This window comes from Aotus nancymaae, unplaced genomic scaffold, assembly GCF_030222135.1.
Source record: "Aotus nancymaae isolate 86718 unplaced genomic scaffold, 86718_ANA_hifiasm-v0.15.2.pri h1tg000089l, whole genome shotgun sequence".
Lineage (NCBI taxonomy): Eukaryota > Metazoa > Chordata > Mammalia > Primates > Aotidae > Aotus > Aotus nancymaae.
The window spans coordinates 14,453,964-14,479,699 of record NW_026988504.1 but is presented as its reverse complement, the minus strand read 5'-3'; the positions used below and the strand labels follow the sequence as shown (position 1 = coordinate 14,479,699).

Sequence of the window (25,736 nt, the reverse complement as noted above, 5' to 3'; positions counted from 1 at the left end):
TTCTTTATCTAAAGGAAAGAGACAACAAAAGAAAGAAGAGCAAAGGAAGCGATCTACTTTGTTGCTTTGCAGACATCATTGCTATCCAGGGCCGTCACCTTGGCAGAGGCCAAGGTCATGTACAGGGCACAGTCTGCAATACTGACTTTCCTGCTCACTGTAACCATACAGAAAGCATCTCCATGGGGCATCTTTGAGGAGTGTGAACACATTGGAAACTCACAGGGCCACCAAGTATGGTGGTTTATGCCTGCGATTACAGTACTCTGGGAAGGTGAGGTGGGTGGATCGCTTAAACCCGGAGTTCAAGACCAGCCTGAGCAACATGGTGCAACCCTGTCTCTACAAAAAATACAAAAATCATCTGGGGATGGGGGCATGCGTCTGTAGTCCCAGCTATTCAGAAGGCTGAGATGGGAGGATGCTGGGCCCCTGACCACCCGCTCTGTCTGTCATTGCCCTATTCATTATAGAATCCAGACCTTATAATTTAAAAAACTTTTTAATATGAAACGCTTCAAACCTAAAGAAAAATCAAAAGAATAGTAAAATAAACATCAGCATACTCCTCCGTTGTTAAAATGTTGCTGTTTTTGCTTATATTTGCTCCATCTATAAACCTTTGTTTCTCTGAATTATTTGCAGGATACAAACCTCGTGACCATTATAAATACTACAGTACGCATCTCTTAATAATATTCTTGGCCAAGCACGGTGGCCCATGCCTGTAATCCTAACACTTTGGGAGGCCAAGGCGAGAGGATTGCTTGATCTCAGGAGTTTGACACAAGCCTGGGTAACATAGTGAGACTTCATCTCTATAATTAAAAAAAAAAAAAAAAAGATTAAAAATAAAAAAGAGGGGCCAGGCGTGGTGGCTCATGCCTGTAATCTCAGCACTTTGGGAGGACGAGGCGGGTGGATCACCTGAGGTCAGGAGTCCAAGTCCAGCCTGGCCAACATGGTGAAACCCAGTCTCTACTAAAAATACAAAAATTCGCTGGGGATGGTGGTGCACACCTGTAATCCCAGCTACTCTGGAAGTTGAGGCAGGAGAATTGCTTGAACCTGGGAGGGGGAGGTTGCAGGGAGTGGAGATCGTGCCACTGTACTCCAGCCTGGGTGACAGAGCGAGACTCTGTCTCAAAATAAATAAATAAAATAAAATAAAAAGAAGAATATTCTCCCATATACCTGTAATACTATGATTATACTCAGAAAATGAACAAAAATTCCCTGATATCTTACATTGGGTCTGTATTAAAATCCCCTTAAGTATCCCCAAATGTGCTGTCAGTTTATTTGAATTGGAGTCCACTCAAGGATCACATATTCCATGTGGTTTTGTCCTTTAATGTAAGTTACAACCCACCCCAATCCCATTTTATCCCATGATACTGACTTCTTGAAGAGACTAGACCCGTTGTCTTGTAGAATATCTAGATACTGGTTTGTTAAATTATTTCCTTGCGGTGTCATTTAATTTGTTTTTCTATGAAGCTCTGTTTCCTGTCACCTGGAAATTAGATCTAGAAGTTTGATTAGATTCAGGGTAAATGCTTTTGGCAAGAATCCTTGGTTTTATAAATTTCATCTTGCATCCCATCAGGAGATGGACAAGGTCAGGGTACCTGATGTGCGTGACACTAAACTTAATCATTTTATAAGGTGGGGATCGCCAGCTGTGTCCGATTTATGACGCTCCAAGGTTGACACTGTGAACAAGCACTCCCGACACACCCACTGATCATCAGTTATTAGCTGGGGGATGGGTGGGCTTGGCTGCCCCAAAAGAGGAAAAAATAGATGAGGTTGGATTGGGTGAGGTGGAGGTGGAGTTGCAAAAATGGTGATTTCCTAAGGCTGCCGTCCCTTCTCTGCGTCCAACTGCCTGCTATGCTTCTGTAAAAGAGTGCTTTCCCACATCACCTACTGATGACTGTGGCCATTCTAAAGTGTCAAGATGAACGTTTAATTACGAATTTTTAGGGCGTGGAGTTGGCATGACATTCTTTTCTAATGGCAAATGAGTTTTTCTGAGTGTCAGTATGGACTAATGGATTTTTATTTATTCATGGCTTACAATCAATTACACTAATTGTTCTTTTTTTTTTGAGACTGAGTCTCCCTCTGTCTCCCAGGCTAGAGCACAGTGGTGCGATCTCACCTCACTGCAACCTCTGCCTCTCGGGTTCAAGAGATTCTCGTGCTTCAGCCTCCTGAGTAGCTGGAATTACAGGCATGTGCCACCATGTCCCACTGATTTTTTGTAGTTTTAGCACAGACAGCATTTCGACATATTGGCCAGGCTGGTCTCAAACTCCTGGCCTTAAGTGATCCACCCACCTCAGCCTCCCAGAGTGCTGGGATCACAGGCGTGAGCTACCACGCCAGGCCTAATTGTTCTTTTTAATGCCCACATTGTCCCAAGTTTGGCCAGCAGGAGCCCCTCAAAGCTGGCTCTTGGGGCTTCGCTTCCTGGTACACACAGATGTCCCAGACTCCCCTGGTTCTTATTCCTCAAATCTGAAATTAACTATTTCTCCAAGGAGATCTGATTCCTTTTATTGCAGAATGGTGTTTAAAACAATGATAGGGGTGTAGCATGCTCATTGCTACCGGGGTGTCAATGATTCTAGGCCCTTTCAGCAGATAGTAGCTAGGAAATGTTTATTTTTAAAAATCATGAGTTCATAATGACTTCTATATTAATTTTAACATTACAGGTTTTTCATTATCTTCTTTTATTTTCTATCTTTACCTTTTGCACTGGAAATCTTGGTTACTGATTAGGAACATTTATATAATGACTTGTTTGCTTTACTCTACCATATCACGTAAAATAGTTTGAAAATCCTGAACCCAACGTTGCTACCAATGGAACAGCTACTGAGTAAAATTTAAGCTTTTTTGTGTGTGGTTCTCTTTGTCCTTACGTTATATCCCACTAATGTTGAACAGCCAGAATACTGCGTGCTAATATTACTTGAAATGAATCTTTCCTCTGTGTGGTCATATTCCTGTTTGTTATATGGTTGGATTTGTTTGTTTCAGTGTTTTGTTTATTTTTTAATTATAGGGTCCGCTTTTTTTCCCTTGTGATTTAATTGTACTTTTTGACCATATCAAACAGTTACAACGTGCAAAAGTCAAACTGTATAACAACATATTCCAGAGAATCTTGCTGTCCCCCTCCACGTACCGTTTCTCCCTCCCTTTTTGGGAAATCATTCTTTCGTTAGCTTCTGGTGTATCCTTTCAGTGTTTCCTTTTGCAAAAGTAAGAATATTCTGCTCTTCCTCCACCAGGAATGCCTGTCCTTGTGATTTTTGAAGTGTTCATAACAGTCTCATCTTTTCGATTGATTCCAACCTCTGTGCCACTTCATCTGTAGAGATTTCTCTAATCCTTGGACCATCATCAAGTTCTTTCTCTGTATCTCAATCCTAGAGCATTCCTTATCTCCATTTCCTGTGCTCTATCCATCTATTTGGGGGTCTTAATTATATACCATTGTACATTGTTGTGATTTAAATTTGCTCATGTCTTGTCTCTCAGTGTTTTGTTTCTGCCTGTTCCTTGAGGGTGGGATAATGGTTAGACTTCTTTTGTATTTCTCCACAATGTCTAAAAAAGGCCTGGGCATACAGTAATAGCTAATAGATTCAGTCAATTCTTTTTTTTTAATTTTTTGACACAGACTCTTGCTCTGTTGCCCAGACTGGAGTACAGTGGCACAATCTTGGCTCACTGCAACCTCTGACCCCTGGGTTCAAGTGATTCTCCTGCCTCAGCCTCCTGAGTAGCTGGGATTATAGGTGTGCACCACCATGCTTGGCTAATTTTTGTGTTTTTAGTAGAGACGGGGCTTCACCTTGTTGGCCAGGCTGGTCTGGGACTCCTGACCTCAAGGAACTCACCCACCTCAGCCTCCCAAAGTGCCGGGATTAAAGGACTGAGCCACGGTGCTGGACCTCAGTGGATTCTTGTTATTGATAATGTTCCATAAAGCCACTGTGAGTAATGAATTAGGAATACTGACTCTTTTGCTTCTAGGGAGAATATGGGGTTAGCTTCCTGTGAGAATCTAGTCACAAAATTTTCATTCACTAATTAAATTAATACATAACTGTGTTTTGTGAATGTTTCTGTGTAAATACACCTTAATATATATATAATTTTTTTTGAGATGGAGTCTTGCTGTGTCGCCCAGCTGGAGTGTAGTGGCGCGATCTCGGCTTACCATAGCCTCCGCCTCCTGGGTTGAAGCGATTCTTCTGCCTTGGCATCCCGAGTAGCTGGGGTTACAGGCACCCACCACCACACCCAGCTAATTTTTTTAAAAAAATGTTTTTGGTAGAGACGGGGTTTCACCATGTTGGCCAGGCTGGTCTCGAACTACCGACTTCAAGTCATCCACCCGCCTTGGCCTCCCAAAGTGCTGAGATTACAGGCACGAGCCACGGTGCCTGGCCTTAACACATACATTTTCTCTGTAAGGCTCATCAAAGCCTTTGAGCCTTTAGGAACCCTGCACAGCATCTACATCTGTAGGCACTACATCTGGGGGCCATTTTCTACAGTGAAACCACCGACATGAAACACAAAAATGCAAAACTGTGGCTCTAAATAGACTGTGTGGACATTTGTTTACAGCGTGATGTGAGAGCTGAAACCAGAAGGGAGAGGGTCATCTTGTTCAGTGTCTACTGAGAACGTGTGCATCAAAGCAACACAAACTTTTTGCAGGTCTGCCCATATCCGTGAATGACCCTAAATGGCCTCAAGTCTTGATTTTGGGATTAAAAAACTACAACGTTAGTAAGTAGGCACACTGGAAATGTGGAACCTTTGAATAAATAAGACTGACTGAATTTGTTGGATTGAATCCATTTGAATGGGTTGTACAACCCTGGACTACTTGTGTTACTTCTCTGGGTTTCATTTTCCTGAAACCCAGAAATCCTATTTCTTTTTTTTTCTTTTTTCTTTCTTTTTTTTTTTTTTTGAGATGGAGTCTTGTTCTGTCACCCAGGCTGGAGTGCAGTGGCACAATCTTGACTCACCACAACCTCTGCTTCCCGGGTTCAAGCGATTCTCCTGCCTCAGCCTCCTGAGTAGCTGAGATTACAGATGCGGGCCACTGCGCCTGGCTAATTTTTATGTTTTTAGTAGAGACGGGGTTTCACCATGTTGGCCAGGCTGTTCTCGAACTCCTGACCTCAGGTGATCCTCCCACCTCGGCCTCCCAAAGTGCTGGGATTACAGGTGTGAGCCACCACGCACGGCCAGAAATCCCATTTTCTGACCTGTCCCATGACTGGGTGATCTTTGATCTTCGAGCACTGGCATCCCAGGAACTGCATGGGCATTGCCTTTTCTCTTGCTCTCGCCTCCTGTGATTGGTGAGGTCCTGACCACTGTTCCTTTCTGTGCAGGTTTGTGGATTTCCATGCAGCTGCCTCCACCTGCTCGCCTTCCCGGGCTTCCTTGCTCACTGGCCGGCTTGGTCTTCGCAATGGAGTCACGCACAACTTTGCAGTCACCTCTGTGGGAGGCCTTCCACTCAACGAGACCACCTTGGCAGAGGTGCTGCAGCAGGCGGGTTACGTCACTGGGATGATAGGTAACTTGGTGCCGTCGGCCTGTTGCATTTCCTGCAGTGGCAGCTGCCTTGTGTTTGCAAATCCCCAGCATGCTGCCTGCCTGCTTTCCTGTTCATGTCTGCTGTGTGAGTTAGGGATGCTCTCAGCTATGAGGAACTGAAAAGACCTAACAGTGGATTAAAACATGCATGGAGCTATTTTCCTCCCATCACAGCAAGTTTCAAAGTAAGTGGTTGCTTTCATTAGCTCAGCTGCTCAAAGATGCTGCCGGGAGCCAGGTGCTCTCACTCTGCCATCCTTAGCACGTTGGTGTTTGGTGTTTGTCCTCATGCTTGCTGCCTCATGACTGCCATTCAGCAACTTCAGGCCCCTGAACCAGGATTTGGCTAAAGGAAGGAAGAAGAGAAGGGAGGAGGCTCAGCTCCGCCCCCACCCCAAGATTTGCACTTACATCTTATTGGCTAGAGCTGGGTCTTTTGGCCACGCCTCGCTGCTGCACTCCCAGATTGAGAAACTGGGGACAGCAGTGACTGACTTGAACTTGGGCATGCTAATCTTCCACACTTTGAACAAAGCCACAGTTTTATTAGCAGGATACGTGGGGGCATGGGCATTGGTGGGAGACCAGCAGCGCCTGCCACATTGTCCAATGACTTCCTCTCCTTTAAAACATTTTTTTTTAGGCATCTCTTACTCAGCATTTATTATGTGCTAGGCACCGGGTTAAATGCTTATTGGCATGAAGATTATTATTTCCCCCATTGTATTGGCAAGAGAACTGAGTTTCAGGCTGGTGAAGAGAAGTTGCCTAACCTGAAGGGGTGGAGGCCAGGTCTAAACAGGTATATCTGTTCCCAGCCTTGCCCTGACGCTCTGCCTCACTGCCGATCTCCCCTCCAGGAACCAAGACAACCCAGTATTCCCAGAAGCATCCTCAGCTGCCTGCGTTTGTTAGCCTAACTCTCAAAGAGCTGGACCCTTTGGGATCCCTGCCTCTCTCCACCATACAGGAAATTGCAAGGGAGGGTGCGACCACACGCGGTTGGCCCTTGTGTGTCTTGGGTGTCTGAACTGTGTAAACCTGTGGGAGGTTATTCCACCCAGGGCTGGTGCATCTGGTATTGGCCCTCTGTCCCACTCTGGGTTAAAGAGCCTGACATTCTTTTACGGAAGCTCAACCTGGCGCACAGCATTCCTTATCTCAGGAGGGGATGTCCCAGGCTGCAGGAGAGACCAATTAAGGTCCAACCCTTCTCTTTTTCCAATCCCTTTCTTTCCATACTCCAAGAAGTCATTATGTTAACAACGTCAACACCAAGACACCATTTTTGAAACTCCCTCTGTGGGCTGACTTTCCCAACTAGGCCAGTTACATGTGTCCATGTAAACCTCATAGCCGGCTGAATGAGGTGGCTCACACCTGTAATCCCAGAACTTTAGGAGGCTGAGGTGGGAGGATCCCCTAAGCCCAGGAGTTCGAGACCCGCCTGGGCCATAGTGAGACCCTGTATCTAAAAATAAGTAAATAAATAATAAACCTCATAGCCAGGAAGGGTTTGGTCCCAGGGCAGTCCCAGACTCAGTCCTTACGCTGCAGTAGGGGGCCTGGCTTCTCCTGGAGCTGGATTTGATCTCATGCCCCTTCCTTTTCATGAATTTAAACTCTAAGTAACCAATTGTTTGCAGCTTGACTGTTTAGCTGCCATTCCTTACCCCCTCACCACTCACGACACCTTTTGCATGTCCTGGACAGGATATTTAAGCATGCCCACCTTTTGAAATTATGAAATAAAGCACACTTTTATGAAAAATTAAAGACCCACCACAGGAATATCAGATCCATTTGTAACACTCCCACTGGTTTTTTTTTTTTTTTTGAGACGGAGTCTCATTTTGTCACCTAGGCTGGAGTACAGTGGCGTGAAATCAGCTCACTGCAACCTCTGCCTCCTGGGTTCAAGCGATCCTCCTGCTCAGCTTCCTGAGTAGCTGGGATTACAGGTACGTGCCACCACACCTGGCTAATTTTTATATTTTTAGTAGAGATAAGGTTTCATCATGTTGCCCAGGCTGGTCTTGAACTCCCGACCTCGTGATCCACCCGCCTCAGCCCCCCAAAGTGCTGGGATTATAGGCGTGAACCACTGCCCCCGGCGTCACACTTTGCTTCTAATCTTGGTCCATGTTTATGTGTTTTTGCCTGGTTATGCACATGTCACTCGGCTCCACTTTTCCCCCTTCACATTATTCTGTGTTTCCATGTGATATAATTTTACATATTATAATTTTTATGATTAAACAATAATTTTCATAATTTTAGTAAGTCATATTCCCATGTAATGTTTAATTGAAGTATTCCACATAATGCTTAATCCATTTCTCTCAATTTGTTTGTTTGTTTGAGACAAAGTCTCACTCCATCACCCAGGCAGGAGTGCAGTGGCATGATCTTGCTCACTGCAACCTCCACCTCTCCTTCCTCAGCCTCCCGAGTAGTTAGGATGGCAGATGTGCACCACCACACCTCGCTAAGTTTTGTATTTTTAGTAGAGATGGGGTTTTGCCACGTTGCCCAGGCTAGTCACAAACTCTTGGCCTCATGTGATCTGCCTGCCTAGGCCTCCCAAAGTGCTGGGATTACAGGCGTGAGACACTCAATTGACAGCCCATTTCTCTCCATTTTTTATTAATCTTTTTCTCAATCCTATAGAGCAGTTGCAGGGAGGGGATAATGGGCTCCCATAGGCTTTTCATCTGGCTTTACCGATTCTTAATTTTTGCTACATGCATTTGTCTTGAAAAATAGTTTGATAATATCTTATGAGACCACATCGAATGATGTACTTAGACATACTCCTGTGGTTGCCTGTCAGTCTCTCTCCTTTGAGTGGTTTAATGCTGCCAGAATCTCGATCTTTGTACCACATTCTTTTCTTTGCCCCCTCACCATGGGGGTGACGTCCCTGGGGTCTACTCCTCAGAGCGGAAGAGCAGATCAGAGAGTTCTGACACTGTTAGAGCTCTGGCCACACATTGCCCAATTATTCCCCTGGATTGAATGCAATTGCAGACCGAGGAGCAGCAGGCATCTGAGTTTCCTCATTTGCTGCCCTGTAGGTGTCTCGGTGCTTGAACTGCAGGCTGCTGATGTTGGCCAGAGAGGAAGATGATGAAACCAGGCAGGAAGCGAGCATTTCTGAGACCACGTGGGGAGGTGCACCTGCACCCTGGGCTGCCTGGTGCCTTTGCAGGGCCCCAGTGCAGGAGGGCAAAGTGGAGGGGGTGATGACCCATTCGGGGTTGCTGTGTCTGCGGAGCCCTCTTTGAGGGGCAGAGGCGCAGCCTGCTGGCTTCTCTGGGCTCCTGGTGATGGCCCATCTTCCCCTTTCACTGTGGTTTCCTGTGTGAGTCTGGAGTCATCCTTTATGTGTCCCTGTGAATGCCATCTCGGCCTCAGAGAGCAAAGCCTGGCTTGTACACCGCATTGCAGCCTCTCTCTGCTTGTCCACAGCACAAGGCAAAGCCGATGAAGAGTTGAGTGTGTGATCAGCTCCTCAGGGGGTTGTGGTACCCCTAGGGGGATTCCTCTGAAAATCTCTTTTGTTTTCCTACAGGCAAATGGCATCTTGGGCACCACGGCTCATATCACCCCAACTTCCGTGGTAAGAATTCTTTTGGAGATTCGTTACCTGGGAAATAGAAAATAAACATCTCTGTGTGAGATTCCATGAACAGCTAAGCCATCCTGTCTGGGGGCAACCTTGAGTTAGGACATCTTTGTTAATAAGGTCATTTGGGTGCATTTGGGGTGCCAGGGCTCCCCCAGGACCATACACCCCACTTGGTGGCACCTTCCCTGGCTCTGCTTCCTTGGTGCCTGTTTGCCCTTCCAGCTGCCCCATCACAGGCCCATCAGCTTTTTTGCCATCTCCCGGTTCTTTACACCTCAGGGAACCTTCCGCCCCATGAGGTCCAGACTCGGCTAATCTGGGAAGAACAAAACTGACTGATGGGTTCACCGAAGCAGGAAACCTGGCCATAGACCCAAACAGGAGATGCTGCCTCTTGGCCTCTTCCTGCAGCCTTTGCTTCCACACCCGCTGGCCTTGGGGAAGTAGGCCAAGATCAAGCTGCCAAAGCCGGTTCTCTGAAAATCACTTTGCTGAAGGGCGGATTCTCCAAACGTTCAATTCACTGAATTATTGATGGTTTTTCAAAGTTGTAATTCGTGCCACTGCGCTTTCCCTGACCTCTTCCATTTCCTATGGGAAGCCATGGACTTTCTCCTAAAGGCAGTCAACTTTAGTGGCTTCTCCTGTCCCTGGCCCTACATTGGGTCCCCTTCCTCTCCTGCCATTTTATAAGCAAATGTGCTTCTCTGTTTTGCAGACTTCTCCCCTCCCTGGCCCCAGTATCTCTCCCTATCACTGTGGAAAAGGGCTGAATTGTTCTGCCCTAGACCTGGTGGAAGGTTTGCATCTGAAGGTCTTTGCATTTGGTGAATGATTTTCAGAGGGTTGGCCTGGAGCTCACCTTCAGCGGGGGCCCCAGTGGTCAGTAGCCCCATTGGCTGACATCTTCTTCAATGCTTATCTCCCCTTCGATGCCCGTTCCTCTGCCTCTCCTCCCTAGGGCCCCTTTTCCCAATTGGGCATTCATGGCATCGTCCATATATGCTTTTAAAAAAATGCAGATGGGGGAAGTGGAGACCTGGCTTTTGCACTCACTGAAAATTTCTCCACAACTTATTTCTTCCTTGGTCTTCAGTTTTCTCACTTGGCAATTGGGGGTTGGACAAGATCAGGTATTGGCACCTAGAGGGCACATTCCTGTGCTGAGGGGATACTGAGACCAGCTCCTATGCAGCAGGAAGTGGTGCCATGAAGGATCTGCTGTCTGCTGTGGGTGCAGGAAGTGGGAAGAAAGAGTATCTCCTACCTATTTGCTGTCTTTAGACCAGGCAATTCCAAAAAGCCCTCTGGCATGGACACTCTGAGGTTTCCTCATGCTCACATCCAAGTTCACTCCTCTTCCCTCCTGCCTCTTACATCTTCTCTGTGGTGCACTGTCCTGGTTCTCATCAGCGTCCTGGCTTCCCCTTCACACATGCCCTGGGTCATGCCAAGTGCACTCACACATTCCTTCTAAGCGCCCAGGCTCCTCTTGCTGCCCTGGGCTATTCCTCAGGTCAGGGCTTCTGCAAACACAGCGCGGCCTTTCTAACACTGGGGTATGAGGATGTCTGTGATCTAGCTCAGTGGCTAGCCCAGACCTGTGGTTCAAATCCAGTATGCTGCCTGATTTTGTAAATAAAATTTTGTTAGAAAACAGCCAGGCCGGGCATAGTGGCTCATGCCTGTAATCCCAGCATTTTGGGAGGCTGAGGAGGGTGGATCACCGGAGGTCAGGAGTTTGAGACAAGCCTGGCCAACATGGTGAACCCCTGTCTCTACTAAAAAAATACAAAATTAGCTGGGATGGTAGTACATGCCTGTAATCCCAGCTACTTGGGAGGCTGAGGCAGGGGAATCGCTCGAACTCAGGAGGTGGAGGTTGCAGCAAGCTGAGATCATGCCACCGCATTCCAGTCTGGGTGACAAAACTGAAACTCTGTCTCAAATAAAAAATGAAGAAGACAAAGAAGAAATAAGAGTTGAGTGGCCTTAACAGAGACCATCTGACCCACAAAACCTAAGATGTTTACTATTTGGCCCTTTCCAGAAAAAGTTTGCTGTCCCTCGTGGAGACTCATCCTGATACTGGATGCAATGACATTTTAGAGCCATGTTGTGTACCTAGGGGGTAGCCAAATCCATTTGTACAAACCAAGTTAGCATGAAGGTATCAATTTTTAAAAAATACAACAAACAAGCTGGACTTGGTGGCTCACGCCTGTCATCCCAACACTTTGGGAGTCCAAAGCGGGTGGATCACTTGAGGTCAGGAGTTTGAGACTAGCCTGGCCAACATTCTGAAACCCTGTCTCTACAAAAATACAAAAATTAGCTGGGCGTGGTGGCGGGTGCCTGTAGGCCCTCTGTTTGGGAGGCTGAGGTTTGAGAATTGCTTGAACTCAGGAGGTGGAGGTTGCAGTTAACTGAGATCATGCCACTGTACTCCAACCTGGGAGACAGTGAGAATCTGTCTCAAAAAGAAAAAAAAAGTACAACATACATTTACTAGTTATCCTACGTACACCACATATTGGGTTGGCAAAGATCTAATGTTTTAACTGAAGGAGTGCATCACTAATGGGGAAGGTGGTATTACCCAGATGATAGAAAGTCTGTAGGCTACACTAGGAGAATGAGTCGAATGCAGGGTCGTGACAGGTAGGATGCAGTGAGGAGCAGGGAAATTCTATAGGCAACGTCCCACTAAAACTGGGCTGGGAAGTGCTAATGCAGTTTCACCTGTGAGAGACACAGAGCAGAGAATTCCAGGCAAAGCCACCGAGGCCTCAAGGCATGACGCTCACGGGGAACTGAAGGGAACTTACTTCGTTTAGGATGTGTGGTTATAGAGAGGGCCAAGAGGCATTTGGAGGGGCAGGAGTTGAAGCTGAAAACCCAGCTCTCTCTGTTCCTCGGCCTGGAATTTGAGGCTAATGAGAAATAGCAATTATTTGTGAGATTTGAATTCTGTCTCCCTCTAGAGAAATAAGGAGAGCCGAAGCAGTTGCCTGGGCAATTGGGGAAGGTTTCCCTTTTCCGGAGAATTTGTGCATTCTAGTTGCATACGTAGCTATAGCCTTTGATTAAAAGCTTGGGTTGGAGAAGAGATAGAATGAAGGAGGAACTCAGAAAAAAACTTCAACACAAAGACTTTGGGTCTCAATGCTCACACCCTTCCATCCTTCACCTTCACGCCTCCACTCTAAGCCCAAATTCTGCCAGCCTTTTGAGTCCCAGCTGAAAAGCAGTATCTTTCAAGGAGAATTTTGAGATTCCTGCCCCTACCCCCATCACCATCTCTATCGGGGGCAGCTTCCTCTGATCACTCTTGTTGGCTCATCTATTCATCTTTTATTGCTTAATCTTTATATCTTATTTTCTCTTCACACGAAACATCTCTTGAGGACAGAACTTATTCTTTCTGAAAAAAGTTTTATAATTTTTTTCTCTGTGGTTGTAGCATCTAAGAACAATTTGTTTATTTATTTTTTATCCCTTAACACATCATGCGTGTAGTAGGTTTTCACCCAATACTGAGTATGTCCATAATTTCACTGAAGGTGTTAGGTGTTCACTAATTCTCACCACTTCCTCCCAAACTGGGTTAATTCTAATCACAAGATGTTTTGCAAATCTAGTCTAACAGCCAGAACCCAGCAAAGTGATTTTCTATGCATACTACAAAGGGATATTAATCAAATCCTCTTTTAATTACATACTCTCTAGCACTGCAGTATTAAATCATAGGAAATTAAATTTTTGCCGTGGGTGTACGAAGGCAAGCACATGGAGCCACAGCCACGTGGGAGTGCTTACCACTTGCTTCTATTCCAGGTTTTGATTACTACTTTGGAATCCCATATAGCCATGATATGGGCTGTACTGATACTCCAGGATACAACCACCCTCCTTGTCCAGCGTGTCCACGGGGTGATGGACCATCAAGGTAATGCTGCCTGACACATTTGTGATAGGCTTCAGGACAAGGCAAAGTCCCAAGACTGTGGTCCATCAGGAATGAATAAAAGATTCAGACAGGAAACAGTTAAGACAGCAAATAAGATAGATGGTACATTCTGTGCAAATTTAAATGTGTTATTTGCAGGGAGTGCAAGAAACCTTTCAATGATGAGGTCCACAACATTCTTCTATTGAAATTTTCCAGGTTCCTTGGACTATTGAGCTCAGCTGGGGAGAGCCTTGTGCTGCCAGGGTCTCACACATGTGGGGCCTCCCTCCCACCTCCTCTGCTTGCTGGCTTTGCTTCTAGCCCAGGCACTGAACATAAGGAGGGATAGAGAGAGAGAGAAAAAAAGTACACAGAACCCCTTTTGAGCTTCTCCCACTGTGGACAAGTAAGCCAGCATTCTGATACTGGAATACCAAGCAGGCACCAAACAGGATGTTTCGAAAAACATTTAATGAAATGGGAAAATGTTCATGATATAATAGTAAGTGAAAAAAAAAAAAGCAGGAAGCAGGTCATCAATAGTAAGATCTTAATGGCTTCTGTAGCCGTATCTTTGTAGTCCTATCGACAGAGACTCAAAGGAGTTATGCTAAAATGTTATCAAGGGAGCTCTCTGGTCCTGGGACTCAGGGTTTTCATTTTTTTTCATTTTTTTTTTTTTGAGATGAAGTCTTACTCTGTCACCCAGGCTGGAGTGCAGTGCTGCGATCTCTCTGCTCACTGCAACCTCTGCCTCCCAGGTTCAAGCGATTCTCCTGCCTCAGCCTCCCAAGTAGCTGGGATTGCAAGGCGCCTGCTACCACACCTGGGTAATTTTTGTATATTTAGTAGAGACAGGGTTTCGCCATGTTGGCCAGGCTGGTCTCAAACTCCTGACCTTAGGTGATCTGCGTGCCTCAGCCTCCCAAAGTGCTGGGATTACAGGTATGAACCACCATACCCAGCCAGGGTTTTCATTTTCTTCTTTCTCATTGTATTTCCTAAATATTTTGTGATATATTTATGATCACAAAAAGATGATAAGCCTTACTCAGATAATAAAACAGTACAAACCACGTGTTCCCCTTATTCAGACAGTGCACTGTGGTTATTTCTAAGGCCACAGGTGTCTTAGCCACTTGGGAAAGGTGAGTCTCAGCTGCTCTATAAAAAAATAATTAATATAATAATGGTTACTTATTGAGAAATCGTTACATTCTAAGCATGTCCATATTTATCTGTAATCCACATGAGCACTGTGTGAGGTAGGTATTTCTTAGGTTGGTGCGAAAGTAATTGTGGTTTTTGCCATTACTTTAAATGGCAACAACCTCAATTACTTTCGCACCAACCTGATGCCTGATTTTACAGATAAGGAAGTTTATGTTGCCCAGGTTACGGTAGAGCTGGTAAGAGGTGGGAATGGAGATTCCAATGTGGGTTTCTCTGAGTCCAGAGCCCATGCTCTTTCTATCTTTGCTACTTATAATGTGGTCACTGAACCAGCATGATGGATATCACCTACATACTTGTTAGAGATGGACAAATTCACACCCCACCCCCAGGTCTGCCTTTTAACAAGACTCATGCCTGCAGCGAGCTATGATCGCACTGCTGCACTTCAGCCTGGGCCACAGAGTAAGATCCAGTCTCAAAAAATAAATTAAAAATTAAAAACAAAACAAAACAAGGCTGGGCATGGGTGGCTCATGCTTGTCATCCCAGCACTTTGGGAGGCTGAGGCAGGCGGATCACGAGATTAGTAGATCTACCCACCTAGGCCTCCCAAACTGTTGGGATTACAGGCATGAGCCACTGCACCCAGCCTTAATTTTTAATCCATGTTAAAAATCTCCTGTTAATCTAAATTAAAAATCCATGAGTATGAATCCTCCCTAATGTTGCTGAAAAAAAAAAAAATCCAATAGAAGGCTAGATTCAGTAGGTCACTCCTGTAATCCCAGCACTTTGGGAGGCTGAGACGGGTAGACCGTGTGAGCCCAGGAGTTTGAGACCAACTTGGTCAACACAGCAAAACCCCATCTCTGCAGAAAATAAAAAAATTAGCCGAGTATGGTAGCCTGTGCCTGTAGTTCCAGCTACACAGGAGACTGATGTGGGAGGATGGCTTGAGGGGAGGTGGCAGTGAGCTGAGATCATGTCACTGCACTCCAGCCTGGGTGACAGAGCCAGATCCTGTTTCAAAAAAGAAAAAAAAAATTAAACAGAAAATAATGAGTGGCTTAGGAGAGAAAAAAAAAAAAGGAAAGAATGTAAATGACTCATGGAGTTGCAATGATTTAATAAAAAGCTGAAAAATTCAACATAGATATGGGATTAGTGTTATAATGCCCAGCATGGTGATAATTCTTTTCCTCTTTTAAAAAATTTGTGATGCCTGTAATCCCAGCACTTTGGGAGGCCCAGGTGGGCGGATCATTTGAGCTCAGGAGTTCCAGACCAGCCTGGCCATGGCAAAACTCCATCTCTACAAAAAATAAGAAAATTAGCCGAACACGGCAGCACACACCTATAGTCTCAGCTACTCATGAGGCTGAGATGGGAGGATTACCTGCACCCAGGAGTTTGAGACTGCAGTGAGCTGAGATTGTGCCACTGCACTTCAGCCTGGGTGACAAAGTGGGACCCTCTGTCAAAAAAAAAAAAAAAAAAATTGTGGTTTTTGACAATTATCTACGCAGTCTGACCATATCTCCTATATTTCTATAATGGGGTGTGTGTGCATGTAGGTGTGAAGGGGATTTTTGATTTCTTCACAAATCCTTCCCGGCACTATTAGAAGGATGTATTTGCCTAAGAGGATTCCATTTACTACCCGTTCTGTCTCCGTTGCTCTCAGCTTCTTTCTTCGTTTTCTTTGGTGACCAGAACTGAGAGCTTGAGTTTTTTTGGTTTTTTTTTGAATTCCTAATACACTGAAGCTGTGTGCAATGCACTAACCATTTATTATCTCTTTTAGACCACCAGCACCGCTGTAAGGATGGCACAGGCCGCCCCATGCTACAGATAAGGACATAACTCTGGGAGCTTAAGTAACTTGCCAGAGATCATGACCAGACCATGACTCAGCCATATTGATGGGCAGCCGTGGCTCAGATTCTTTTCAATCTATAAGACCAAATCCTGAGATGATTTTGTTTGTTTGTTTGCTCGTTTTTTTCTTTCTTTGAGACAGAGTCTCGCTCTGTCACCCAGGCTGGAGTGCAATGGCGCAGTCTCGGTTCACTGCAACCTCCGCCTCCCAGGTTCAAATGATTCTACTGCCTCAGCCTCTCGAGTAGCTGGGATTACAGGTGTGCATCACCATATCCGGCTAATTTTTGTATTTTTAGTAGAGGCAGGGTTTCACCATGTGGCCAGGCTGGTCTCAAACTCCTGACCTCAAGTGATCTGCCAGCCTCGGCCTCTCAAAGTGCTGGGATCACAGATGTGAGCCACCAAGCCCAGCCTTATATATTCTGTCCTATTGTTATACCTGATATTACATGAAGTCCCGATTGTGGACTTCAGAAAACACCAAGTTGCACACTAGACACAGAGGCTGAGATTGAAGTGAGATAGCAGAGAAAGCCAGCAGTGGGGCTGTTGATTGGCTGTGGGACTCTGCTTGATATAATTTAGCCTCTTCAGACCTGAGTTTCCCTTTCTGCAAAATGGGAATAATAAAAAATAATGTCCCTAGCTCACGAGAGTCTCTGTAAGCTTTACAGAGTGGTCAGCTTGTCCAAGGAGCATAAACATCTATTCAAAGGGAATGGAAGAAAGTATTATACATAGACTTTTACACTGGGAGGAAATGGCCAACCAGAAAAATCATTTGTGGCCAGAGTGTTGTATTTATGTGCATGTGTATTGTTGCATTAAGGCATTTAGTTTTCCTCCATGAGTACGTAGGAAATGAATACGGTCTGTGGTTTCCATGCAGGAACCTTCAAAGAGACTGTTACACTGACGTGGCCCTCCCTCTCTATGAAAACCTCAACATTGTGGAGCAGCCAGTGAACTTGAGCAGCCTTGCCCAGAAGTATGCTGAGAAAGCAACCCAGTTCATCCAGCAGGCAAGGTGAGGAGCCTCCCTTCCTCCCCAGGGCCTCCCCCGACTTCCACCTTCCCCTGCACACACACCATGTCTCTTGGCCTTGGCACTCTCGAGGCTGTGGCAGAGTTTTGCTGCTCAGCAGAGAGGGATGCATACATGTCTCCTGTAAATAAAGCTGGAAAACAGCACCTTCTGGAAATCCCCAGTCCTGGGTTAGAAATTCCTCAGGTAGGCCGGGCACGGAGGCTCACGCCTGTAATCCCAGCACTTTGGGAGGTCGAGGCAGGTGGATCACCTGAGGTCAGGAGTTTGAGACCAGCCTGGCCAACATGGTGAAACCCTGCCTCTACTAAAAATACAAATTAGTTGGTCGTGGTGGGGTATGCCTGTAATCCCAGCTACTGGGGAGGCTGAGGCAGGAGAATCGCTTGAACCCCGGAGGTGGAGGTTGCAGTGAGTTGAGATCACACCATTGCACTCCAGCCTGGAAAACAAGAGTGAAACTCCATCTCAAAAAAAAAAAAGAAAAAAAGAAATTCCTCAGGTATATTCCTAGAGTCCCTGGGGCTTATCCCTCTATTGGCTTTGATCATTTCGGTCATGTTCCACTGTCATGATCATTTTGTCCTCTCCTTCTAGGGCATAAGCTCCTCAAGGGTAGGGCCTGCCCACTGTACTCTGGGCACTCAAGGCATTTGTTGAGCTTACTAGCTGGCAGGGTGTATGACTTTTCTATTGCTGCTGTAACAACCAACCACTAATTTAGTAGCAAAAACAATCGTAACTTACTCTGCTACAGATCTGGAGGCCAGATGTCTAAAATGAGTCTTAGGGGACTAAAATCAAGGCATCAGCAGGGCTGTTTTCTTGGGTAGTCTCTAGGGGAAAATCCCTTCCTTGCCTTTTCCAGCTTCTGGCATTTCTAAGCTATGGCCATGTCATTCTCACCCCTAATTCTGTTGTTCACTTGCCATTTTCTCTTTAGTCAAATCTCCCCTCTGGCTCCCACTTATAATCGCACTTGTGACTGCATTTAGGGTCCACCAGGAGAATCCAAGGTGAGCCCCCTACCTCAAGATCCTTAGCATAATTCCACCTGAAAAGTCCCTTTTTCCATATAAGGTAACATTCACAGACTCCAGGAATTAGACCCTGTGTATCTTTGGGAACTATCCTTCATTCTACCAGACAGAAGTCACAAATTCCAGCATCTAGAAGGCACAGATAGGTAACCTTAAAGAGGGAAGGAAGCAGGATGAATGCAGAGCATTAGGGAGTGGGGGTCTGCAGAGAACCCATAGCGCATGGCCCATCTACAGAGGGCAGCTAGTACCTCACTCCAGCTGCTTGTTGCTTCTTTGTGAAAATGTGAACCTGGTATATCAGATCTTTTCATGTTACAAGAGAGATAGGATACCTGGCTTTTATGTGAAATCTCCTGATCTTGAAATGTTAGAAACTACTAATTAACAAAAGGCTGGGGGTGGTAGCTTACACCTATAATCCCAGCACTTTGGGAGGTCGAGGTGGGAAGGTTGCTCGAGTCTAGGAGTTCAAGACCAGCTTGGGCAACATGGTGAAACCCTGTCGCTACAAGCAATACAAAAATGAGCTGGGCATGGTGATGTGTACATGTTGTTCCAGCTACTCAGGAGGCTGAGGATGGAGGATTACTTGAGCCTGGGAGGCATAGGTGGCAGTGAGCCAAGATTGTGTCACTGAATTCCAGCCTGGGTGACAGAGTGAGACCCTGTCTCAAAAAAATAAAAAGTAAAATTAAATAAAAGTAAATAAGAATAACAAAAAGTGGGCTGGGTGTAGTGGCTCACACCTATAACCCTAGTGCTTTGGGATAACACTGGGTAATCTTCCCAGGTGGGAAGATTGCTCAAGGCTAGGAATTTCAGACCAGCCTGGACAACATGGTGAGACCTCGTCTTTACAAAAAATTTTTAAAAATGGTTGGGCGCAGCGACTCACGTCAATACTCCCAGCACTTTGGGAGGCTGATGCTGGCAGATCACCTGAGGTCAGGAGTTTAAGACCAGCCTGGCCAACATGGTGAAATCCCATGTTTACTAAAAATACAAAAATTAGCTGGGTGTGGTGACACGCATCTGTAGTCCCAGCTACTCTGGAGGCTGAGGCAGGAGAATTGCATGAACCCAGGAGGCGGAGATTGCTGTGACCTGAGATCGTGCAACTGCACTCCAGCCTGGGCGACACAGCAAGACTCTGTCTCAAAAAAAAATTAATAAAAGTTATTAAATAGCTGAGCATAGTGGTGTGAATCTGTAGTGCCAGCTAACTCGGGAGGCTGAACTGGGAGAATCACTTGAGTCTAGGAGTTCAAGGCTGCAGTGAGCCATAATTGCATCGCTGGACTCCAGTCTAGGTAACACATTGAGATCCTGTCTCTTAAAAAAACCCCAAAATCCCAAAAACAAAAAAGCGAAAACAAAACCATACCACATTGTATCTCTAACAAATCGTATATGTGTGAGGGTTGCTGTCTTACAACCTCGGTCAGCTCAGATGTCAGGCAAAGAATGGACATTGTGAAATAGTGGACAGCTCCCAAATTGTGCACACTTATCTGGAGTGCACACCTATAGACCTTGGGGTGCGGGTGGATACACACACATGTACATGCACACATGCACACACAGTCACCCTCCCCGCCCCCTTCATAACTGCCTTGTGCTGCCCTCTAATGATCCCAGATATGTTCATCTTATCTTCCTCCCAGGATTATACACTCCTCGAGGATGATGGGCTCCAAGAAACTGGGCGTCTTCTACAGCCTTAGCCTAGGTGGGCCAGGAAACACGTGCTGCACGGCTGTCTACTTGGGCAGAATTAAAAAGGGACTACCTGTGGCTAAGTGATCACAGCAGCCCCTTGAATATGCAGGAATCCCCCACCCCTCAATCAGCCATATGGGACTTTTTTTTTTTGAGACAAAATCTCGCTCTGTCACCCAGGCTGGAGCGCAGTGGAGCAATCTCAGCTCACTGCAACCTCCGCCTCCTGGGTTCAAGTGATTCTCCTGCTTCAGCCTCCTGAGTAACTAGGATTACAAGCATCTGCCACCACATCTGGCTAATTTTTTTGTTTTTAGTAGAGACAGGGGTTTCACCATCTTGGCCAGGCTGGTCTCAAACTCCTGGCCTCAGGTGATCTGCCCACTTCGGCCTTCCAAAGTGCTGGGATTACAGGCATTAGCCACCGTGCCTGGCCCACATTGGACTTTTTTAGAGAGAAGCTCAACAGGGAGGGTAGAGGCAGCAGTGCAGGAGATCCAGGCATCCTTTTTCTTGGTAATAAAATCTATTAAGGTCTTAATCTCAAAAGCAGCTCCTAAGGGCTTCAGAGATTTCACCTTAGGGGTTTTTCAGGGCCTTCTGAGTTTCTGTAAAACTGTTGTTTTATTTCAGATTGTTGATAGTAGAAAGGGCAGAGCCTCTTCTCCCATCTGAAGGGTTGAGGGTCTCCCAGCTCCCTGGATCTTTGGGATGGTTTCAGGGCCCTGTGCCCCATGGCACATGGATGCTTCAAGGCTGCTGGGGACAGTCTTTTCTGCTTTTGCAGTGGATCGAACAACACTGTGTTCTTAGGGGAAGGAATGGGGACTCCGGGGTGTTTAACACCCGCTTTGAAGTGGACATGGGGCTGGGACATCCACCCATTAATTAATCAGTTAAAAGGCAACTCAACCAACAGCCTCCTTACTATACATAAAAGGGGAACACTTTGTTAATTCATTAACTGGTTATTAAGTGAAAAGTCATGAGTCCTTTTGGCATTTAACTTTACCGAAGGAAATCCTCAGAAATACTGGTTTCTTTGGGATTGCCACGTGCCAAATGATTTTCTGAGCATTAGCAGAGAAGGCCCCCGGGTCCATGCCCATCCTCCTCCATGACTTCATCTCCTGCCTCAAGCCCCTCCCCCAACTTGGACCTGTTTGTCAAACCCACCAGGTATCCCTTGTATGTGGCTTCTTGCTCTTCCTTGGCAAGGAGGTCCACCCTAGGGCTTAGGGAGTTTTTAGTTGGGTCTTTAGTTGGCTTTAGTGTCTTACCCAAGGCTCTCCACATAGTACTTGAGTATCACTGCTGGTCATTCAGTTTAGTTGACTTTAGCCCCTTAATCTGGTAGCAATGCTGAATTCTAATGCTTGATTTTAGCTTTTTAAGCAGAAGGCAGAGCTCTGAATAGGACAAAGGACGGGGTAGAAGGCATGGGGCCTTAGATCCTAGAGTTAGCTGGGCCTCTGTTCCCTACGAGGTCTGGGACTGTGCATTGCCCCTATAAGGAACACAGGGCTTGATAAGCAGGAGTGTATCGGGCATCCGGGTGAGCAGTAGCCCAGGGTGTCTGAAATCAGACATTTCTCTCTTTTTTTTTCTTGAGACTGAGTCACTCACTCTTACTGCCCAGGCTGGAGTGCAGTGGCGCCATCTCGACTCACTGCAACCTCTGCCTCCCGGGTTCAAGCAATTCTCTTTCCTCAGCCTCCTGAGCAGCTGGGATTACAGGTGTGTGCCACCACTCCCGGCTAATTTTGGTATTTTTAGTAGAGACAGGGTTTCACCGTGTTGGCCAGGCTGGTCTCAAACTCCCGACCTCAAGTGATCCACTCACCTCAGCCTCCCAAAGTGCTGGGATTACAGGTGTCAGCCTCTGCGCCTGGTCTGAAATCAGACATTTTAAACAAATCAGTATTCCATGGTATCATGGACTACACGTTGAAATCCTAACTCTTAATGGGATGGCATTAGGAGGTGGGACCGTTACGAAGTAATTAGATTTAGATAAGGTCAAGAGAGTGAAGCCCCCATGATGGGATTAGTGTTTGTATTAAAAGAAGAGAAAAAGACTAGGGTGTGCTCTCTCTTGGCCACGTGAGGACACAGTGGGAAGGCAGCTGTCTGTTAGTAAGCCAAGAATCAGCCCCTTACCAGACAGTGGACTTCCCAGCCTCTAGAACCGGGAGACCTAAAGCCAGGCCTGGAGGCTCACGCCTGTAATCCCAACACTTTGGGAGGCCAAGGGTAGGGGATTGCTTGAGCTCAGGTGTTCAAGACCAGCCTGGGCAACATAGTGACTCCACCATCTCTACAGAAACAAAACAAAACAAAACAAAAAAACAAGGTCCTTCTCCGTTCTAGAACTTGGAAAAAGAAAAAAAGAGGCCATGCACAATGGCTCATGCCTGTAATGCCAGCACTTTGGGAGGCCAAGGTGGGCGAATCACATGAAGTCAGGAGTTCAAGACCAACCTGGCCAGCATGGTGAAACCCCCATCTCTACTAAAAGTGCAAAAATTAGCTGGGCATGGTGGCACATACCTATAATCCCAACTACTTGAGAGGCTGAGGTAGGAGAATGCTTGAACCTAGGAGATGGAGGTTGCAGTGAGCCGAGATCGTGCCATTGCACTCCAGCTTGGGCAACAAGAGTGAAACTGCATCTCAAAAACAAACAAACCCAAAAAACAGAATTGGGAGAAGTCAATGGTTGTATCCTAAGACACCCCAGGAACTGGTATTTTGTTACACCAGCCTGAGCAGGCTAACACACAGGTCCTCAGGATGCAGAGATGAAAGACATGTTTCAGCCTTCCTGAGCTCACCCCTAGGATCTGCAGAATCCTCTCTTTTACTTGACTCACTACCTGCCTTCAGTGCTGGCCCCCGTGCTTGTCTAAGTGCCCCTGCTCTGCATCCCGCCTCTCACCCGGCTGTGTGTGATGACCACGTGAGGCGGAGAGCACGTGGTCACTGAGGCGGAGAGCACACGTCTCCTGGGGGAGACGTTCGGTACGATTGCATCGCTATTTGTTAGTTTATTCTCTCACTCACTAGAGATTCATCTCTACACTCAAATAGGAAAAAGGAGAAAGATGGGTTGTGGGTGTGCGTGGTCTTTGGATCTGAACCCGGATCCCTGACGCTGGTTGTGTTTTCCCTTTTCCAGTCACCATTCCATTTGTTTTCCCCCACAAAAAACGTGTGTTCCCTTTAGAAATCTTGGAAAACTGAGACAAGCAGGCAAACAAACAAACAAAATCACCCTGAATTCCACATCCCAGAAATAACCTGTTGTTTTGTGTGTGTGTGTTGTTGTTGTTGTTGTTGTTGTTTTGAGACAGAGTCTTGCTCTGTCACCCAGGCTGGATTGCAGTGGCACAATTTCGGCTCACTGCAACCTCTGCCTCCCAGGTTCAAGTGATTCTCCTGCCTCAGCCTCCTGAGTAGCTGGGATTACAGGCACATGCCACCACGCCCAGCTAATTTTTGTATTTTTTAGTAGAGACAGGGTTTTACCATGTTGGCCAAGCTGGTCTTGAACTCCTGACCTAGGTAATCCGTCCACCTTGGCTTCCCAAAGTTCTGGGATTACAGGATGAGGATCATCTGTTTTAATAGAGCTGAGTATGTTCTAGCCTCATTCTATGCTGGTGCCTAAACATATGTTTCCTGGTTTTATTAAGGTATAGTTGAAATGAACATGTTTTAAAAAACAAAAGTGGAGTCACATTGTGTTATAATCAGCATTTTTTTTTTAAGCACAAGGTATACCCACTCTATTTTCCATTCAACACAGCTATATAATGAAGAGGTAGCTTGCGGGACAGATGCCTCAGGGGACTGGTCTATGTAGGCTCTGCCTGATGTCATCTTTTGGAATCTAGCCTGGCATCAGGATGCAGAGAGAGAGGTACATCCTTGGGCACCATTTATACTTACTACTGCTGGCATGTATTCAACATTATTAACAAGAAAGCGGCTGGGCATAGTGGCTCATACCTGTAATCCCAGCACTTTGGGAGGCCAAGGCAGGCAGATCACTTGAGGTCAGGAGTTTGAGACCAGCCTGGTCAACATTTTGAAACCTCATCTTTACTAAAAATACAAAAATTAGCAGATGTGGTGGTACATGCTTGTTGTCCCAGCTACTCAGGAGGCTGAGACAAGAAAATCCCTTGAACCTGGGAGGCAGAGGTTGTAGTGAGCTGAGATCACACCACTGCACTCCAGCCTGGAAGACAGAGTGAGACTCCATCTCAAAAACAAAAAACAAAAAGCAAGAAAGCTCCCATTTACTACATGCTTAGTGTGGGAAGTTATACAACAACTCTGCTGGGAGGTCTGATTGTCCCCATTTTGTAGATGACAGAGGTTAAGTTAATTGTCCAGGGCTACATAGTCTTGAAATAATAAAAAATCCAGACGTTTGGATGCAGGATTCTCGAGCTCTTCACCAGCCTGTGCTCTGCCGTCTCTTGTAACTGCCCATCTCTGTAAAGCCTCTGGCTTAGGGTGCTAATGTGACTTTGATAATGGGTGAGTTTGGAGGATGATGATGGGTGGTGAAGGGTGGACAGCGGAACCACCCCTTGTCCACACGCATGGTGAACTGGTTTCTAAGAAAACAGCCACAATCGGTAGCATTTGCCAGTTCCTGGGGTGTCAATACTCACTCTCGCCGTGGCTGGTTTCAAGCTATGGAGATGTCACTGAATGTGGCTTTGAGACATGATGGGCAGTAGCAAGCCATTGTGTGTTATTTCCACCACACAGATACCACAGATGTAAATAATCCCGTGAGCATGCATAATAGTAGAATGTAATAATTAGGCAGTGATAAATGGTGAGAATGTACTATCTTTTTAAAAATATAATTTATTTATTTTCTTTATTTTTTTTGAGACTTTTTAGGGTCTTGCTCTATCACCCAGGCTGGAGTGCAGTGCACAATCTTGGCTCACTGCGACCTCCGCCTCCTGGGTTCAAGCAGTTTTCCCTGCCTCAGCCTCCCGAGTAGCTGGGATTACAGGCACCTGCCACCACACCTGGCTAATTTTTGTATTTTTTAGTAGAGATGGGGTTTCGCCATGTTGTCCAGGCTGGTCTCAAACTCCTGACCTCAAGTGATCCACCTGCCTCGGCCTCCCAAAGTGCTGGGATTACAGGCATGAACCACTGTGCCTGGCAAAAATAATAATAATAATTTATTTAATTGTAAACATATAATTCAGTTTTTAGCAATGGCCATGTTTAACAACTGGTTTGAAAAATTCTTGAAATTTGAGCCAGCGCTAGGCACCACTGCAATGTGGAATCTACCTGAAAATTAAAAAAAAAGATACCCCCTCTGGCTAGGAACTGCCCTGTGCAGCATACCCAGCCAGTAGATTGTAAGCTGGAAATAAGGACCCATTCACTCAGCAGGATGTCCTCTTGCAGGCCACAACCTGCCCAACCGTACATGACCGTCACTGGGAGAGTGGGCCCAGGCACTGCGAATCAGTGCTGTGCGAAAAAAACTCAGCAAGGCTGGAGATGTGTTCTGTCTGCACTGTCCAAGCTGCTGGCCTCTAGCCACCTGCTGCTGCTGCTGAGCATTTGAAATGTGGCTAGAAGTGTGAATGTGTGTGT

The 25,736-nt window shown here is 46.1% G+C and overlaps 1 protein-coding gene across 5 annotated transcripts in view; it reads left to right on the top strand.

The window, feature by feature from the left end:
* ARSG (arylsulfatase G) overlaps positions 1-25,736 on the top strand; it is a 144,145-nt gene that overhangs the window by 71,777 nt on the left and 46,632 nt on the right. For all 5 annotated transcript variants that reach the window (XM_012453838.2, XM_064369322.1, XM_012453839.3 and 2 more), the window contains 4 exons: positions 5,439-5,626; positions 9,221-9,268; positions 13,115-13,226; positions 17,176-17,313. In XM_012453838.2, the coding sequence (XP_012309261.2) occupies positions 5,439-5,626; positions 9,221-9,268; positions 13,115-13,226; positions 17,176-17,313 (486 nt within the window). The remainder of the gene's footprint in view (positions 1-5,438; positions 5,627-9,220; positions 9,269-13,114; positions 13,227-17,175; positions 17,314-25,736) is intronic.